The 20,472-nt window shown below is 36.8% G+C and overlaps 1 protein-coding gene across 3 annotated transcripts in view; it reads left to right on the top strand.

Annotated features, from left to right (window-relative positions):
• Window positions 1–19,315, top strand: part of CADM2 (cell adhesion molecule 2) — a 673,388-nt gene extending 654,073 nt beyond the window's left edge. For all 3 annotated transcript variants that reach the window (XM_087757917.1, XM_087757916.1, XM_087757918.1), the window contains 2 exons: window positions 10,085–10,210; window positions 11,751–19,315. In XM_087757917.1, the coding sequence (XP_087614043.1) occupies window positions 10,085–10,210; window positions 11,751–11,869 (245 nt within the window). In that variant the 3' untranslated portion in view covers window positions 11,870–19,315. The remainder of the gene's footprint in view (window positions 1–10,084; window positions 10,211–11,750) is intronic.
• Window positions 19,316–20,472: the final 1,157 nt, after the last annotated feature.

Below are 20,472 nucleotides of genomic sequence, written 5' to 3'. Positions count from 1 at the left end.
ATGCCTTGCTTAACAACTTTAAGATTAGACCAGTCTCCCATACTCCCAGTAGGCAGCACTTAAGCAGTGAGTAATATTTCTGTCTGCTGTAGTCAAGTAATCCCAAATGTAAGTAATTTACAGGATGGCATTAGGGACTGTTACAAGAGACATATTGTAATATGTCACTGAAAATCAGCCTGCCTCTGCACGTTTGATCAACAGCCAGATGGAGGCTTTTATCACATTTATTTAATCTGAAATATACATAGTAATTACAGTGGACCTCTGATTTTTTCAGTCCTCATTGCCATCTCAAGAGAAGGTAGGAAATGAATCTGTCAGTTGCAAACTGGTGTGGATGTGACCCCCTTGGTAGAATCTGGATGTACTGCAGCTAGCAGTGTTGACAGTGGAAATCATGAGTGCTGCTGGAAATGAATGTATGCTGCTAAGTTAAAAAAAATAGGCCCATAAACCAAAAACTGTGTAGCTTTAGTTTTTATGAATACAAAAAGCCTTTAGGAAAACAAAGATCAGCCTTAGTCTTAGCAAATCCATTACCAATCAATGGCATTAAGAACAGCCTCTTACTAATAGCTAGATGGTATTTAACTTTAAGGCATCTGAAAACAACAAAGTCTTGATGTTCCCAGAGGAGAATTTGGTTAAGATATTGAATTCCATCGAGCATGTCATTATTAAATGGGGGAAATATTGTTGTTTCCATTAGCACAGAGTTGGCATAAAGAATGGGTAGCATTCAATTAAACCACAGGCAAAAATTCAAACAAATTGAAGGTAGCTTTATTGCTTGGACAGAAATTTCACTAATGGATATTGCCATTGTCCCAAAGAATTTACATAAGATTTTATGCCCTAATTAAAACAGCTATAAAAGATGCCTCACATATCAACAGGGGTGCTCACCTTCCTATCAATAATTTACTCTTCTTTTCTGTTACTCTGTGCATTACAACAGACTGTCTCTGCTAATGTCTCTCACATTTCTGTTTCTGAGATGAGCTGGGTCAGTCAACAGCCTCTTTTGGATCAGTTACCCTAACCGCAAGTATGCCTAGCTAATCTTCTGGAGATATATTGACAGATAAAATATGCTATTAACTGCCAAAGAGGAAATTCTGTTACAATTACTCATACTGAGTAGTCCCACGACAGATTAAATTGCTATTCAGTATGAATAAGGTGTCAAATTCTGGCTGTAAGTGGCTGGTTTACTGGGGTGTTTTGATGTCATTATAGGCTTATAATTATTCTAATCTGATTTCGTAAGAAAAAATTAGTATGACAAGCATAAAGAATTCATTTGAACAACAGGTTTTCTTCCACCACAGAGTAAGTTTTAATTAGAGCTGTTCTTCAATTAAAGCTGCCCTTCTTGGTTTTAAAACTCTCGTGAACATATTCAGTACAATGTACCTTGTGCAACTGTGAATCTGTTCATGCCCCTCTGATCCTTATACAACCACGCATGTTCTTGACTGACTTTATGTCTGTGGCTCTACTTTATTGGTGAGAAAGCCTTCTCCTCCCTAACTTCTGCCATCGGGAACAGCTTTGTCTCTATCTCTACACTTCACTGAGCCTCTCCTTTTGTTTCGTACCATTTCTCAGCTGAATGCATGTCTCTCTTGCACTGCTTACTTGAGGTAGTATTTATTATTTGAGCTCTGCAGTGGTACTGATTAGCTCTGAGAAGCAATCTGTGAGGGAGCTTGTACAACATAGCATAAAAACAAAGTGGCAAAAAAAAGTCACAGTGGAAACATTTATACTACCTTCTAGTAGGCTTAAGCTATTGGGACTTCCTTAAGGTTAGCAGAATAACTTTTATGAATACTTTGAGAGATTACTCTCTTAGCAATCTCATCGTAGTTCATGGTGTGTAATTGTGATTCTGTTGCATTCTCGTGGTATGTGAAAGATAAGACTGCCAGAGACCACCTGTGTGGCTGGCCCCAACCCCTGCGATGGCAGGCAGCAACAGATGCCTACATTCAGAAAACTCTGCTGAGCCCATGCTCCATGCTCCCTTCCCACACAATCGTGTTCATATTCTCTCTAGCAAACCGAAGTCTGTAGGAAGTGACCAAAAGCCACAACTATAAGGTACTACAAAGAAGGAGGCAGAAGAGTACATTGGCATCTCCAGTCTCTGTGTTAATTAGAGAAAGGTTCATTATTTGTATAGATAATTAACTTCTGATGACAGGAAAAGGAGTTGTGCGCACACACACACCTACTCCAGCTGGTGCCCGTCCTTTTTTTGATGAAGAAAAACAAGAAAAGCAGGGATCCTCCTATATTTATTGATGGAAAGTCATCAGAGGAAAGGTGACACTTACAAAATGTGCTTTTTCTCACAAAGTAGGAAGTAATGCATCTTGATTTTCTAGGTAGGGATAGGTTATTCTTTTTTTTTTTTAATATCTAATAGACTGAAGTTTCCAAACTTCAATCTGCTTTCTTTTGTTTTCTGCAATGGCGGCACTGAGCATTCTGGAACTGCACAAGAAGGTGAAAATTAAAATGCTGGAAGCAGAGTTAAGGCATCACCTGCCTGTTGCTGCAGCCCACAGTCAACTCATTTGGGGAGAGAAACTTAAAAGAAACTCTACAGGGAAATTCTACAGTCATTTGTGCCAGTTGTCTCTTTCCCTACAGCCTCCTGTTTCAGTAGCCAGAAGTTATAGCTGGACAGGCTGCAAGTATTTCTTCAAACCCTGAATTGACGTAATTGTCCTCTACAGAAGATAGGATGAAGGCAAGAATTTGCAGATTTTTGTTCTTTTTTCCTAGGACAAAGTCTGAAGCAATTAGTGAGTTTATAGATGGGCAAAAATATAATCTTGTCAATAAGAAAAGTCTTTTATGTGCTCTAATCAGAGGACCTGTTCCCTTCAGGAAACTGGAGCTTTTAAAGAAGCATTAAGGGGAAAGAAAAAACAAAACAAAACAAAAAACAAAACCAACCAAACTGTGTCATTGATACAAGGCACAACATCTGGAACGAGGCTCTAAGGACCCTGAAAAATATTGTTAAACTTTTTGTCTTAACATTGTAGGTACACAGCTCTCTTATTAGCATTGCAAAAAATACATTTACAGAATAAATAGGTATGGGTCATGCTTTTATTTACCTTTGACAAGGGCTGCCTATTTACAAATACACATCAGAAGACATTTGGGTTTTTTTCTCCACTGAAAGAAGTCTTAGATTCATGAGAACAACATGAACTCTTCAAAAGGAGCTGTGGGTTCAGCAGCTGAAACATTAGTGTGGGACTTTTATCCTTCTGGGATGTGGGCTCTTCTTAATAGGAATGTATATAAAATTCAGTACTGTGAAAAAAAACACTTAGAGGCAAAATGGGCCAAATGTGCTACTGCAGTAACACAGGAAGAAAGGGCTATCAATTCCTTTGAAGGTTTACAAGTAAACTGTTTTTCTGCCTGTCTTCTCTATGGTTGATGATGTTCTACTATTAAAATAGCAGTTTATATATGCTGTATATTAGTACACTGGTTTGTTCTTCTTTGCTTCAGGCATTGAAGGAAAAAGAAGCTTGTCACATATTTTAAGTTCAGAATTGGTTAATAACAAAACACATTTTCAACAAATTTCACAACCAGCCCCTTTGGGCAGCTACTCTTTGCAATTTAAATGAAGGTGCAGAAACTTTCTTTTCCCCCTTAATACTTTCACAAGTTTCACGTACATGTATTTTAGTGGTTAGCAGTATATTACAAAATGAGATTAAAAGTACCTGTTTCAGCACTCCAGGCCAGGCAAGGGAAATTGAACTCTGGGGTGCCCAAATTAAGATGCTAAAATGGGTAAATTCTACTTACCAGCATTTATCACAGACAGCACTACTGCCACTTTTCCTAAAGCAAATACCTTGTCAGCTATCACTTCAGTCCTACCTCCTATCCATATTGTGAGTAAATTCCTATTTTAGTCTTTTTTCCTACTGATGTTAGACAAATCACTGAGGTTTTTTGGATTTAGTTTTGTTTTTTTTCTAATTTTTAATTTTTTTCCAAAGCTTACATTTGTGGGACAGTTAAAAATGATGTGGGCCCTACGGCTAAATCTGGCAAATGAAATTAGCCTAAATACATTTTAAAAAAAAGTTTGTTCCATAAGCTGCAGAAAGAAATCTTCTCTGGTTTGCGATGAGATTGTGCCTCATGGTTGACTGCCTTTTTACTTGAATTATACAAATACTGCAGTGTGAGCTGACCCGTTATGAGACAAGAAGGAAGAGAAGCAGGAAGAGTAGGAATGGGGGGAAGAGGAAAAAGGTGAGGTGGGAAGGGCTCAGATGTTATAAATGCCACCTAACCATGTGAAAAGCTTCAAACAGGATCTGTGCCACATTGGACACCAAAGTACTCGCAATGGAGAGAAACCTCTAATGAAAAATTGATTCTTGGGCACAGATTTTGACTGAAGCTTTTGTCTCTGTTAGGGTTTTTCTAAAGGCCTCCTTCCTATAGGTTCTCTGATATCTAATAAGGTTTGAGCTCCTGCAGCAACTTGTCCTCTCAGGTTAGTTATAGGAAAACAATAATCTTGAGATCTTTACTGTCTCTTAAAACTCATTGTAATGGATCCATGGTTCTTAAGTAATTTGGACAGAGTGAAAGAGCGTGATCACACAAGCTATGTCTCTTCTTAGAAAATTAAACTGAAATGCAGAGAAATTTCAATGGGTAATATTTCTAATTTAACTTACATTCACTGGTGGACTTCACAAAACCCAAGATGACTCGCTAGCTACTTGCTAGTTTTTGCAGTTTGCTCTCCTCTGGCTAAGGCACTTAAAAGTAGTGCAGGTTTAGATGTCTCATGATTCCTTGCTAGATTTTCTCCAGAAACGGTCACTGGCTCCCATCACTCATTTTCACCCTGCCCTCAGCTGCAACAAGTCAGCAGCCCTTCAAATATGACAGACAGAGCAATTTATTTGATTTTTGTGCTTTTTGGGTTTCCCCACCTTAAAAAGCGCATTGCTTTACTGATCTGATTTTGAGCCAGGCCCTTCAAATAATTGCATTTGCAAAAGTATGAAGTATTGGCAAGTTGTATTGGGGGTGATAACAAGTCCTTTAATATGGGGAAAGAAGCAGGAGTCACTTGAAGAGATTTTTCTGCCATATAAATTGTAACATGGAGCCATGCCCCAGGATCCCTTGCTGGAGCAGTTCTACTTTGCCTCAGCAATTGATTATTCATGAAATCAGTAAAAGTGACTGTAGGCTGGTGGTTTCAGTACTTCTCTGAGAAATGGGACATCCCTGTTCTTTTCCTAGCCTTAAGGAACAGTAATTTATGAATAATACATCTGCATAATATACCTTCATTTTTTGAATGCTATTTAAGCTCCACAGCAAATTAGGACCTTTATTTCCAATTTTTCTTTTAGTAGAAATGGTCAAAACAAATTATTATTTAGGATACCTCAAACCTGGCTACATCTCATGCTCAGAGTGATTTTTGAAAAATTCAGCACCTGAGCCAAAAATACACGTTAATAAAGTTCTGCAATAAAGATGGCTACTTGAGCACATATTCCCCAAAATATGCCATTTCAGCATTCACAAATGTGCTTGTTCTCCCTTTGCTCAGGAAAGGGTTATCTGACCCATTCTTGCAGCCTGCTCAGTCAAGTCAACTATGCATAAATAAGAAGAAAACTTATGCAGGAAGAAAATGAAATTAGGTTAATAATTAGCATATACTTTATGCAAAAGTATGAAAAACTGTTCCAAAATTTCTCTGCTTAACTAACAAGTGAATTCATATAAAAATATTCTACACTGAAACTTTGTCAGCAGGTCATAAAAAGCACATATCTACCTACTTAATAGGTGTGAGATTTATCTGATGTGTTTAATTTCTTAATGAATGATATATTTTTTTCCTCTTAGTCATTTTAAGTGTATTATTTCTGTAGGTTTGTGAACAAACAGTAATGGGCAAATCCCAGAAGTTGAAAATAAGTGCAACTTCACGGCATCAGCAATAAGTAGTTTGAAGAGGCTTCCTAAATTTAAGACAAAAACAAATAAAAGGGAATTATGAGCTTTCGTGTCATTATCTTGCTATAAGATTTCCTTAGTCTCATCAAAGGATGAAATAAACAGAAAAAGAACTGATCTTTGAAGAAGATCTAGACTGATTACAAATTCTTAATTTCACTGTTTCAGGCCATGACTACTTTAGCTGCCTGTGCTCATGCAGTAAAAAAAAACCAGTCTATATTTAAAACAGGAACAGAGTAATCTAATTTTTTTTTTATGGACACAGATGGATTATAAGTATTTATTGCACAGTTGCATACTTAAGATTTCATTTGCTGGAGTTACATGTGTGGCAGGGTAGGATTTACCTGGTAAAGCCCCGGAAGCTCATAATGGGAATCTAAAAATAATCTGAATACTGTTCTGTTTTTTGGAAGGCAAACTGCGGAATGGTCAGTGCCCAAATACACACTTAGCACCTTCAGGAGCTTTAATGGGAGCTGCTAATACAAATGCCCAGAATGCTTGAATAATTATACATGTTCACTGTATAAATACCTAAAATACAAAATGGTATAGCTTCCAAACCCCTGTATTTCTATCTTTCAGATACTGTTCAGGCACATTTTGACATAGTAATTATTTATACAATGATAGATAGCCCCAGATCTATAACTCGCTCATGGGGCTTAGGTCATTTCATGAAAGGCAAAAGTATAGTGCATTACTCTGTATGCATAATGTAAAGTATATTTATATTTAATGCTAACATTATTTTTCTAGGTGAAGAATATTTCTATGAGGTGCACTTCCTGTTCAGAATATTGCTTATGTTGTAAAGATTTTCATTTTGAGAGGAAAGAATGCTTGTTTCTCAAGAAAATATTGGCCACTTTTGAGGATCTTTCTTTCTTTCTTTCTTTCTTTCTTTCTTTCTTTCTTTCTTTCTTTCTTTCTTTCTTTCTTTCTTTCTTTCTTTCTTTCTTTCTTTCTTTCTTTCTTTCTTTCTTTCTTTCTTTCTTTCTTTCTTTCTTTCTTTCTTTCCTTCTTTCCTTCTTTCCTTCTTTCCTTCTTTCCTTCTTTCCTTCTTTCTTTCTTTCTTTCTTTCTTTCTTTCCTTCTTTCCTTCTTTCCTTCTTTCCTTCTTTCCTTCTTTCCTTCTTTCTTTCTTTCTTTCCTTCTTTCCTTCTTTCTTTCTTTCTTTCTTTCTTTCTTTCTTTCTTTCTTTCTTTCTTTCTTTCCTTCTTTCCTTCTTTCTTTCTTTCTTTCTTTCTTTCTTTCTTTCTTTCTTTCTTCTTTCTTTCTTTCCCTTCCATCTCTTCCTTCCTCTCCTTTCTTTCCTCTTTTCTTTCTAACAAATACATTGTTCAGTGGTAATATAATGGTCATAGGCCATGTACAAGCTTTTTTGTGGACAAACTTGTCTAGCAATACTTATCAATATAATCTGGCTTTGATACCAGGGTTAAGAGATTATAGCAGAAATACAATACTACCTTTGCATTCCAAAGAATACCTAAATTAATTTTAAAGTTAAAAATTTCAACCTGTAGCAGCAGTAGAATCTCATTAATCCACACTAATAGGTGGGAACCTTATATTTATGCTGGCTTTAGGTCACTTCGTGTAGTCACATCAGGTTTGTCAGAGGAGGAGTGAGTAGCTATATATAGGAAATCACCTGAGGATGAAAACAGAGAGGCATATTTGTATCAGTGTATTGTGAGAATTTTTATTTGTAATGTTTATTAAAGCTCACAGAGGAGATACATTGTAAATCTGGGTAGTGAGCTAAGGCTGTACACTGCAATCAGCTTTTCAAAAACTGCCTCTAGATAAAGTGCTGTACTAACCCTTCTCTGGATTATACTCTGCATCGGGAAGTATGTTATGCCTTAAAATACGTCCTTTCATTCTTTAATTTTACTGCTAGTATGCTAGCAGCAGTTAGCTTTTAATGGGAAAACATGTTCATGCTGCTCCTAGTCCAGTGTTGGGGAATAGCACCTCTTGCAAGTTACATGCAGCACTTGGGGTCATTGCTACTCCTTAGTGCTCAAGTGGGTGCTGCCTTTTTGCTGCAGGGAGGAGGTTTACAGCAATGTTGCTACAGGCACCACAGAAGGAGGAATTTGCTAGATGGCTCCAGCAGGCTGACAATCCTGCAGCAAGCTGTCACCTTCCATTTTCTCAAGCAAGCAGTCACCTCCTCCTTACCACCCTCAGAAAACAGAGCCTCTGCAAGGTGTGGGAAAGGATGGCAGCACACTTCAAGCTCTTGCTTTGGGGAGGCGAGACTTCAGCTGTCTTGTTTTCCCTGCAAGGCTGCTGGCACACAGAACTTGGGGTCATTTTTAATCACCAAAATAGAAATTATGTCCCCTTGGACTGAGTCTACATACTCAGCGTATTGCCACCAACAGTAGCACCGTGCCAGGAGGTTCATGGAGACAGAAGAGGGGGCAGGCGCATCTGACTTTATAAGGTGTTTCTAGCTTTTTTGAGGCCAATACCTTCTATTTGCCATCATGTCCACAGAAGTGCTGTGGCCAGCTTCCCCCAAAGTCCTCTTAGCAGCCAGAAAAGAAAGATGTGGGAGCTTAGAAAGCCAGCAATAAGTGACAAAGCCATGCCTGACGGTTCACTGATTGTTAAGAGCAGAACTGTATCTGTAACAGTGGCCATACCACTCTGTGCTCCAGCAAACCTGAAAGTGTAGTATGCCTGACAGTTTACAAAAGGAGGGGAAAACATGATTCTTTTATTTCATCTGTATAACGTTATATTTATGTACACTTGTGTGTATGTAGATATATCTATACATCGTACTGTTGTACAATGATCCTGGTCAACAGAATGTAATTATGGTATCATGGAATCACACCTCCTTGGCATTATCAGGGGCCCCTCTATCATCTTTACAGACTTACCCTATTTTCTGTGTAAATATTTTTCCTGCCTTTCCCTTTCGCAAAGCAAAGGAATTGTTTGCAAACTACTTGTAGAATATAAACAGCTCCTACAAGGGAAATGCCCTTGAAGCAGTGAGAGTAGACTGATTGCAACATACAGTACATGCTAATAGCATCTTCAGAAAATTACTATTACATTGTAGCAGAGGCATTTTCATTAAAATAGAAATCTTACCGTGATCCTTAGATTGAATTTTTACCTTCTTTTGCATATTTCAGGTGAGTCAACAGTCACGGGTTGCTGGTTCATTGTTCAAAAGCTCCAAAGAATTACTCACCCCGAAGTAGTGCCATTCCCCATGATTGCCTCTTTGCAACTTTTGTGAAGCACCAGGGAACAGAACAGGCAAATGACCAGCACAGAAACCTTGAATCTGGCAGTATTCCTAGTGCTCTGCACAGAGTTAGTAAAATGAATCTGCCAATACATTGTTATATCTACTACAGCTTGCTCATGTTGGGTATTAATCAAGTATTCATAGTAAATTCACAAACTGGTGTTTGAGACTGAATGATGATCTTTCAGGTTGCCTGATACCTTTATCTGACCAAATTCATGCAGACTCAGCCATGTGCAGAGGAAATTGGCACGGCTGTACTTTATCTGCGTTTTTATTTCTGGTGCAATAGGATAGGAACGAGAGGAAGAGAATATATAAGGGTTCCCCACTGAGAATCAGTTCTATAAATTATGTATTATGCAGACACTATTCTGCTGATGCTATCTGATCCCCAATTCTCAGTTCCTTGTTTTTCCTTCTATAAATAGCTATGGCCAGGTTTTCAGTTGTAAAATGACGAGGACAAAACCAGAAACCTTTCCCACTTAATAACCTCTGCCAAAGAAGAATAAGGTAATATTTTTCATAACTGTGATGTCCTCAGGGCTTTAACAGTCTGGGAATACAAGCAGCACTATGTTGTTGATAAGATACTGATAGTAAAAGTGAGAATAACCATGCTGAATATTAAAGAGGGAAATGCCCTATTTTCAGGATGATCGGTATAAAACTTGGTATTGTGAATTTTCCTGTCAATTTTTTTCTGTGTAGGACCACTTTTGCTTTTTGTTTCTCCCTCTAGATCCAAACGCTTTGGCTGGACAGACCGGACCTGACCATGCTCTTATAGGAGGAATAGTGGCTGTAGTTGTCTTTGTAACACTATGTTCTATAATTCTCCTTGGTCGATACCTGGCAAGACATAAAGGTAGGACAGATTTAATGGAAGTTAGTCGCTTTTGGAAGCATTTTTTTCTTGATTTGGACAAGAAAGCTCACACACAGTCCAGTCACAAGTGAAGTCCCTGTGAATTTTACCCAGTTTTCCTGTGGACTGGCTAAGGCAAAGGACATTTAGTTACATGCCCAAGATCATCTCATAAGTCAGTGATTTAGAGAGACTAAGAGGTAAGATTGTCCCTTGGTTTTGGCCCCTAGCTCTAGACACTTGATTACATGATCTCATACTTTTAACGAGTGTATCGGTTCAGCAGAATATATATGTAGAGAGAGACAGTGAACAAGATTTTTCATTTTAATAAACTCTGCTAATATTTTAAGTATGTATTTAAAAGATAGTATTAGAAGCTGGTGGTGAGTTTTCAGATCAGTGACTGTTTTACCAATGATCCTGCTGGAATACGGAGTTAATTTCTTGGCCAAGCTTTACTTTACTCAGAGATTTCACCTTAAGAATTCTACTCCCTTCATTTTCAATCCCCCCCGCCATTAGAGATAACAGGGATGGAGTGACACTGACTTCTGACTAAGCTTCTCTATGATCCTATTTTGACCTAGTTAATTCCAAAATAATTTCTTGAGATTTAACCTCCAAATGGCTTGTAGACCTATTGTTAAAACTTGGTTGATTCCCTGCCCACCCCCCTCCAAAAAAAAAAGAAAAGTGAAGAGAGGATTAGTGTTGGTATTAACTCATTAAATCTCATTTTAGATAGGATAATCATATGGCTAGCAGACATAAGCTGATAAAAGCATCTTTTTAATTTGATTGGACTGTGTGTGGGAAAACAAGATTTTTTTAATGAGCCAGTGAAAGTGTGTCTCTTTTGTTTTACTTTCCTGAATGAGCAGTTATACGTCTTATGCCAACATAAATAATACTTTTCACAAAGGGAAAGTTGACTATTGTACACAATTCTTTTTATTCATATCCTGAGCATAAAAATATCTGTGATAGTATAATGTGAGCGGGTTCAGTTAATAAAACTACCTCAAATTTGTAAATCTTGGAAATGACTATTATACACTTCTGTAAAATTGAAGTATAGATACTGTCAAGAAAAAGTAGAAATACAAAAATAATAGGTGGCCATTTTTTAAAAAAAATAAGTGTTTATGAATATCTAACTCTTCAAAGTTGGTTTGGTTTTCATGAGTAGCTGTTCCATGAAGTAACCAAGATTTTATCACTTATTCTATAATTGCAAAATATATTGCATATTGCTGCAGTTAGATAAAGTGGGGTTTTATTAAAAGATTTCCTTAATTTATTGTGGATATACTTAAATTTGTGTATGTGCATTATCAGTATTAACACTATAAATATTTCTTAGGCAAGTTAGAAAGTTGAGCATACCTGTGTGATGTATACTAAAATTGTGTAAAAATATTTGTCCGTTCATGAAGCAATTGTTAGAAATGTACTTACTATAATGCAGCGTAAAGCTAAAAAAACCCTAATCTTTCCTTTTTTTTTTTTTTCTTTTCTGTTGTACTGATTCCTATAGGAACATATTTAACAAATGAAGCAAAAGGAGCTGAAGATGCACCTGATGCCGACACAGCCATTATCAATGCAGAAGGCAGCCAAGTCAATGCAGAGGAGAAAAAAGAGTATTTCATTTAGATGCAGAGCTAGAATCTTGGAGTTTTACTTATCAGGCTGACTGCTGGAGAAAACTGGCTATCATTTTTCAGAATTCATTTCTGCCATCTTCTGCTATCTTTATTAACTCGCATACTTGCTATAAGTAGCCAGTTTATGCCAACAATCAGCTGTTGACATCATCATTCTATAATTACAGTATCATGCGTAAACCAGGACATTTCTTATTGCCTAAAATTCATATCCACTGCTCTCTTAACATACAGTGCTTGAATATACAGCCTTAACAATGTTAATCATCATCTTAATCCAAGTTTTCTACATTTTTAAATGTTATGCAGCTTTCTTCTTTTTCAGTTTTCTTTTATCATGTCCCTACTAGTGTGTCATAGAACGATATTCATAACAAATACTATTAGGTAAGGACCTAATTTACTTACATAAAATGTTAAGTCTAAGATTAGAGGTTTACAAAGAATGTTTTATACATGTCTATCTATAATTCAAAAAGCAACTTGTTTTTGAAACATATGCCCTAGGAAACACAAACTGGAATGTTTTTAGTGTAGTTTCTTGTATGCTTGGATTTGGTGGAAAAAAACTATCAGTCCACTGAATTTTTTGTTTTGTTTTCCTTTGTTTTGTTATGTTTTAAATGGTACCTTGACAACAGTGCCATGTTTCAGTGATAAAAACATGCTGAATAGCTAGCTATACAGATTCTGCAAAGTTAGATAGTAGTGCTTCATTTGAAACAAATTTGTCCTGCCCTTTTACTGCTTTTTGGGATCGCAAAGATTAGAGAACTTTCTGAGTAATTTCTGGTTTTATAATTTATTTGCTTCACATGAACTCACCTGCCTACTCAAATTCAAAGTGTTCATGGGGCACAACTGCAAGGCATTTTAGTATCTGTATATAGTGCATATAATAAATTCAATTAAACATTATTTGATACATATTTAACTTTTTTGGCAGTAGCTAAGTCAGTCACAAGTAAGCATTTTCTAATGTCCATTATATCCCTTTAGATATGACTCAAATCAATATTCTGAGTAGATAACATGTGTTAGTATTTTTTTGTCTGTATGTCCTAGCACTGTTCAGCAGCAAACTTTTCTAGTTCTTGTTAATTTTTTCTTTGTTATACAATGGAAGCACAATGTTATATGGAAAGGTAGTTTTAAGCTAACAACCAGTGCACAGCCTCAGGTTTTAAATTACAACCACATTTGATTACTATCCTTAAAAAATACTATTGAGTTGCTAAAATTCTCAATTTTTAATTTGGCAGTTCCAGAGCTGCTTCTCTATGTTGGTTTGCCAAAAAAAAAGAAAAAAGAAAAAAAAAGAAAAAAATAGAAGTGTTAAAACAAAAGATATATGTTTTGTGTATACAGTAAATGGACTAATTCTTTATATTAAATTCCTGTCTATGCATTTTGTGAGGTACAAACTTATGTCACCGTGAATGATAGAGAATTCCTGCCATGCTTTTAGCTCCACAGTGAAAGTCTCTGTTTGGATTATTTCTGAAATTTTTTGTGTAATTGACAGCTGAAAAATCACATGCTCTTAAATATGACAACAAAACACTGTAAGCCCATTGGCTTATTTCCTCTTCCAATGAAATAAAAAGGTTGCCGTAACAGCTCTTGGAAATGATTCTACACTGGAGAACGCAAGTTAGTCTAGCTGGAGCTCGTCTTGCTCCTAAGTTTTGCACCTTTGACAAAAGAGTATTTCTCTCTGGTTGCTGTACTCGTGAAGCCTAAAAGCATGATGGTCTGCTGTAAAGGACTTTCTCCTGGGATTTTATTTTTGTGTGGGGAAGGGAGAGTTTGGAATACGACATCATGTAGTATGGTAAAATGGAAGATAAAGGTGCTGTGTCAGATTATTTATCAGAAGAGTATAAACCTTTTAAGGACAATATTAGAGTATTTTAACTGTTTTTGTTGAAACATTTATCCTGCTAATTTCTAAGAAAAAAGGGTGACGTCAATCAAAGCAGCACTTTTTTTCAAAATATACAGACATAAATAATATGATGTGGTTGAGTGTTAACATAATAAATCATATACAGTATGACATTTTAAAGAAATAAGTCTGCATTGATGTGATTGCATGCTTGTTTTTACAGTTCACTCCATACTCATCTGTGGAAAAATGCAATAATATGTTACTATAATATGGTAGTTTGAGAGAACCAGGTAGATGCTACTAGGCACATTGAAAACTAGTATAGGTTTACAAGATATTCATGTCTTTCAAAACATACACGTGTAAAAGGCTGGCAAAGGAAGTAATTCAGTTTAATACCAAAAATATGGGTTCTTGTTACAACAGTAAGTTACATTAGTTACAGTACAGTATCACATACGACAAGGTTTTATTTCAGGACCTGGGGCCCAGTTCAACTAAGCATCTAAGCACATGCTCAGCTTCAGGCATTGGAGAAGTTCCATTGGACTGTAAGGCACTATTCATATGCTTAAAAATAAGTGCTTCCCTGGATGAGGGCCTTATTTGCTCAAGTGGAATTCCCCGCCAGTGTGGTGTTTATGCCTTTTTTCATTCTTCCTAACTCCAGCTTGCTTGAATAGTAGGGTTGTTACTTGAACCATTACCCAAGCAAGGTCAGGTAGGACCTTCAAAAGCACGAGTGCCCTTGGGGTAACCATTTCAAACCGTTTTCTCCAGTGGCATAGAAACAGCATTTAAACTTTGCAAAAAGAGATATAAATTGTAAACTTCTCACATCTGCTCATTTTTAATGCAGTTGATCTTCCATTATCTTGCACCTGGTGATGTCCCTTGCATCTGTGCAAAGCAGGTGTGAAAAAGCCCACACCAAGCATTCTGCCTGGATAGCACTTTGCAGGCCTGTTTGGGCTTCACAGGTTTAAATTACTACACTAGGTGTAAAAAGTCATCCCTCTTTTTTGTAAGCAGAACCATGGCTCAACACTAATGACATTCAGTAGGCTAAAAGCCAGTCATCCGTTCCCTTTGTCCAAGATCCCATTCTGAAATACTGCTTTTATTATGATGTGAGCTATCCAGTGAATGTGTAAAATGGAGGCTTTGAATGGGAACCACCCTCACTAAAATGTATGTGACATCCTCTCCCACTCACACTTGCAGAGTAGTTTTCTCAAGACCAGGTAGCTAGTTTCTGCCAGTGTACTGTTTACAGTGTTGATTGCTGATTATTTTTAAACTTTTTGATGTAGATTTTTTTTATTTTTTTTTTTATGCTTCGAGAACATTCTCATGATTTGAACAAGAAAGCGGTGCATCAGAAGACAAGGGGTGCATCCTCCCACTCTTTTAGTGTCGTCTGACAAACCAAGAAACAGTTTAAGGAACCTGATGTGTAACTTGAGGCTCAGAATTTAAGCTAGAACACTTTAAGCAGTTTCCACATTACTTAAGGATGGTTCGTCTTGCACTGAGACTCCCTTGATAAAGGAATACATGAAGAAAACGAACTTTTCTAAATAAGACATGAAAGTTAACATCTTGTGTATTTTCATTACAGTATAATATATATATAACTACTTCAATGAAAAGAAAGGACAGAATCATCTGTAATTATGTAATTCATGATTGTAACAGCACTGAAGTTACCATGTACGCACATGTACAGTAGCTATTTCAACAGTTACAGTGTAGTTACATGTAATTCCCTGTAACATAGCAGTTATAGTGTAATTTAGTGCCACTTATTGTAAAGTGTTACCAAAAGGAAAATGGAGTTCTTACCTTTACGATTCCATTCAAATTAAAGGTAAGTTTATTAAATTAGCACCGTAAATCTGATATTGCATTTCTTAATTAAGGAGGTGATTTAAAACTTCATGTTCACACTACAGCTTCCCCCACCGCTTACCCAGACTCCTCCAAGTGTCTAATCTCTACACTCCTAGGAACTGGTAATCTGTGATGAACATACCAAAAATCCAGCTACTTCAACTTTAATTGAATAAGCTGTCTAATAGAGAAAAACAAACAACAACAAGAAAAATAATGAGTAATGCTTTTTATTAAGTGGCACAAAGTACACACTAAAAACTATGCAAAAATATAGGTAAATACAGTGTACTTACATGTAAGTATCTTGTACTTGCTGTGTATGGATATTGGAAAACCGTGTAATTATAATATGCATTTTGATTATTTCAAGCAGGGGGATGACCCCTAACAGTCACAAGGAAAAACTGGAAGGTACATATACAAGCAGTGGATATCCTAATGCAATATGTGTAATTCCTCTACTGGCAATGACAACTAATTTATAAAAATGCTTATTACCACTCCTCATTCTCACTAGCTTTGCTTTCCATTTATTTGAGGCCCATTAAATATCACTGAAACACCTTTAGGCAAAGTAAGACACTGACTCCGCTAACAGCTTTGCTGCCAGCTCTCTGTATGTCTGGCAACACTGTTCTGTAATCTATTTCTGGCTCAACAGCACAAGTTTCCTCTTTTTTTCTGTCCTCAAGGGAGCCTAGTATGTTAAGATGCTGAAATATGCTGCCATATGCCCTGGTATTTTTAGCATGAACAACAGAGAAAGAGAGAGCGAGCTGCATTCTTCTGACCCCTATTTTGCTGAATCACCTCACCTGGAATTTCCACTACTTGCTCAGTAACGCCAGGTAATCTTAAATTGTAAGTACAAAATGCTTCCATCAAACTACAGAGGATGCCTTTAATGATAAAGTTAACGTTTTGTAAACGTGAAGTTTTGTATTACTGATCTTTTTACTTCTCGCCACTTTTCCGCCATACCCTTCCAGAAGGAATGCACCGAAAGACAGATAACATAGAATAGCAAATGAAGAAAAGAATATTGTAAGCCTTCTTGTGGTTGCCATTGCTATAACCCTCCTTTGTGTCCTGTGTAACAGGCAAACAGATGTATTTAGCAACCGCCTTTAGCATCATTCCACACTATACTATTCCTAGAATATGACATCTACCTCTTAGTCTAAATACTAGCTATGAGATATTTGTATACATTTTAAATACTACTGAATCTTTGGTGTAGTCTTGAAATGAGATCACTGTATTCTTTTTTTTCTGTTAAAAATAGAAAAAAAATATTGCCTGGGTTCGTAATTCTTGCCCTGTTCTTTACTAATTTTGGGATAGTTTGAGCTTTCAACAGGGCATAAGGACACAGCCTCAGCTGGTATAAATCAGCTTCACTCTGTTGCCTTAAATGTGGGCCAATTTACACTGGCTGGGGATTCATCCCAAACAGCTTAAAAATAAACTGCTATAACACATCAATATTTAGTCAGCACTAGATGATGATGTGCAATCCAACTGCAACACAATTCTTTCCAGTAAGGCATGCAGGTTCGAAGAGAAACTTTTAAAAGCACATGCAAGCTTTTGAATTAAATATGCAATACCAATACTGTTGAGATATTCTGACATGTCTCTTACTTATTTAAACATAATATTGCCAGGGCATGTTTACATTAAAAACATTCAATGCATGGGGGACGGGGAAGGACTGTTGCAAACAATAAGAGAAAATTAAATGGATGGAGCAGCCTTTGATGTCAACAGAGCAGAGTAGAAACTCTTTATCGAGAGTGGGACTTCCTACATGGTTTTTCAGAGTGGATCTAGTACCTCTAAAGCAAATGGGAGTTGTCTACTTGGCATTAACAGAAGCTAGCACAGTTCCTTCTTCCTATCGATGAATCTAACCCAGCACTCTGCACTTGTTTTAACTCAGGAGGAAATAAGGGTACAAACATGGTTTAACAGCACACTTCTGTATCATTCCACATCCTCAGGATGCTCCAAGCTTTGTGCGCTTCCAGCAGCCCTTAAGGGAATTCTTCCAGCATTTAGGAATCATCTTGTTGCCTAGCCACGTTCCTTTTCTTCAGCAATGTTTAATGTACTCACAACCAGACAGAAGACGATGTGGAGCCAATATGATGACTCTACAGTACTAGGGACTTCCAGAGCTTCTCAGTAGATGGCAAAAAAAATTTCTTCATGGCTTCTGTGTTTACTATAGATCTGACCTCCATGTTCTGTGTCTTAAGTCATTTATTCTCTGCTGGGCTAAAAGCAGCAGTCTAATTGGAAAGGAGGCAGGAAAAAAAGTCTCTCTCCTCTAAAAGGAGCAGTCTGTGTTACTATTAAAGAAAAGTTCAAGGATTTTTATTTCTTCTTTTTTTTAGATTTCAGGTGCAAAGCCAAGCCTGTTGGGGTCAGCACTTTAGCACTTTCCCTGTGTTCAGGGTCAAGCCAGCAGTGTTTCATGTGTGAACTCTGCTCTCACATTTCAGCACAAACTACAGCCAGCCTTACACTGCCCTTATGCAGAGTGCTGAAAATCACTGATACTATTTTCTTCTAAACATACTCATTTTCTTAGTCTTATTCTACAATGAAATAATTGAAGGGTTTTCATAATAGGTTCAAAAGGAGGGGTTTTAAAGTAATAACTTGTAAAGAAAATAATAATAATGATGATCAACTGTTTATGTTGATTATGAAGAGGAGGAAAATCTTTAATTGCTGGACTGAGTTCTGTATCACTTCCTCTTTCTCTCCTTTCTATGCATATTGATTAATGTTAGTAAATATGCAGTTGCACATGTTGTCCTTTTTCAGTGAAAGCAGATTTGCCTATACCCCTATATAGCTTCCATAGAAAGATGCACATATGACCTACAGTCATCTGCTTCTGCCTAAACAGTGAGCCAAGAGAATGAACTCATGGATTACTGGATTCGTAGATGTCCTGCTTCCATAAAAGCTGGGTACAATACGCCTATTGATTTCAAAAGAACAAGGCTCGAGTCCTTAATGCACGTTTGAGTTGCTATTTAGCTCTTTTCCAACCGAATTATAAGCCAGTCCTTGTGCATCCTTTACTTTTAGCCCAGATATTTTATAACTACAAAAAACTGTCAGTTCAGCAGGAAGTTTCCTAGAACAAATAATAAGGCATAATTTGTGAAAGGATTGTAACAACTTCACCTATTCATAGTCAGCATAAGTGTATTCTCCTAGGAACTCCAGTGTACTCGGCTCTTAACATTGGCAATTTATGGCCTTGGGAAGAATATATTGGAATGGTTCAGAAATACAACCACTAACCTGTAAACAAAATCCATGGGAATTAAACATATTGCACTGATGATGAGACACATTTACTTCCTTTAATTTCCTCATTAATACCTTTAAACAGACAAAATGCATATTGTAATGTTAGGTACATGACACTTGCATGTTGCTATGCCTATATACTTACAAAGTATTCAATGTGTACTTAGTGGCGCTTAAAAAATGTCATGTACAATTCTTCTAAACATTCTTACAGGGTTCCCATTTGCACTTCATCTTTCAGAAAAGTCTTGTCAGAAAATTGTCTGATGAATATTATTGAAAAAAATAAAATTTCAATTTTAGTTATCTGTTGGACATTTCTGAATTGTCTATTCATTTAATATATTTCCTGGTGCTTGCCAGTTTGGCAGTGGAGTTGATTTAGACCAGTGGCTGTACACACAGACTCTTCACTGAGCACATTTCGCTATTTCTAGTAGAATTGTTATAATCATATACTTCTCTAAATATTAATTCTGAGATTTTAAACAGTTATCCAAGAAAATAATCTGAGACACTGGTATTTTACAGATAATTACAAATTCTATTATTTTAGTTTATGTTTATGTACTATTTACTGTGTGTTGCTTTGTAGTTTCTTCTGATTGACAACTTTCGGATGCTGTCCTCACTGTAGGAGAAATTCATCCTTACGAAGAGGTTAAGTGCTGAAAAAGCATTTAAGCCTATGGGACTTAAATGGTGACTTAGCCCTCTTGAAGGAGCTACAGAATTCATGCAAGGCTTTCTACACCACTTATCATGCTTGAGTTGATGTTATAAAGGGCAAGAAGGTCACTGGTCTCAAAGGGAGAGAGACAAATGTCACAGGGAAGAGGAAATTCTGAGAGGGTCCGTGTTTATGAAAAAGAAACAAGTCCCAGATACAGAGAGAGACACTAACAGAGTTTGGTACCTCTGTGCAGAGGATATCCCAGTGCTGTTGCAAATCTCTGATGGCAGAGCTTTCCTATGACCTAAACTAAGCACACATTTTACAAATGTATAGCCCTGTTGGATTCAGCAGATTTGTTCTTATCTTTATTCTTTTCACTAAACCAAAATATGTTCCCTTTAGCAATTTTTAATGTGCAGTAACAGACTTTTTAAATACAGCAACAATGCAAATTTCCACATGATCCTCAAAGTCATATGCCCATGATTTAGGGCAAAGCATGCTGGAAATCCACAGTGTACCCAAGGGAAATGACACAGGCCAGGCAATGACACAATCCACCACTGGATTTATAGTTTTGTGCATTCAAGCTGTAATTCTTTTAGTACTGTCCTGTTTTCCTTCATCAACTAAAAGTTTCCCCAAATTTAACTGTACTTTGCTCTGTGCCTTTCCCTGTCTGAGAGTAGATTCTTACAGTGATCACCCTAACCTGGTATGTCCCTCACGTGATTCCTTAGGATTCTCTTAAAAAAGAGAGTCCTAAACCTATAAATGCCAGTAAGGGATCTCTTTC

The sequence above is a fragment of the Nipponia nippon genome, unplaced genomic scaffold (genome assembly GCF_047370975.1).
Source record: "Nipponia nippon isolate SJK-2023a ecotype South Korea unplaced genomic scaffold, ASM4737097v1 scaffold_2, whole genome shotgun sequence".
In the NCBI taxonomy this organism is placed as follows: domain Eukaryota; kingdom Metazoa; phylum Chordata; class Aves; order Pelecaniformes; family Threskiornithidae; genus Nipponia; species Nipponia nippon.
Note: the sequence above shows the minus strand (reverse complement) of the source record. Positions and strands in the feature narration are given on the sequence as shown.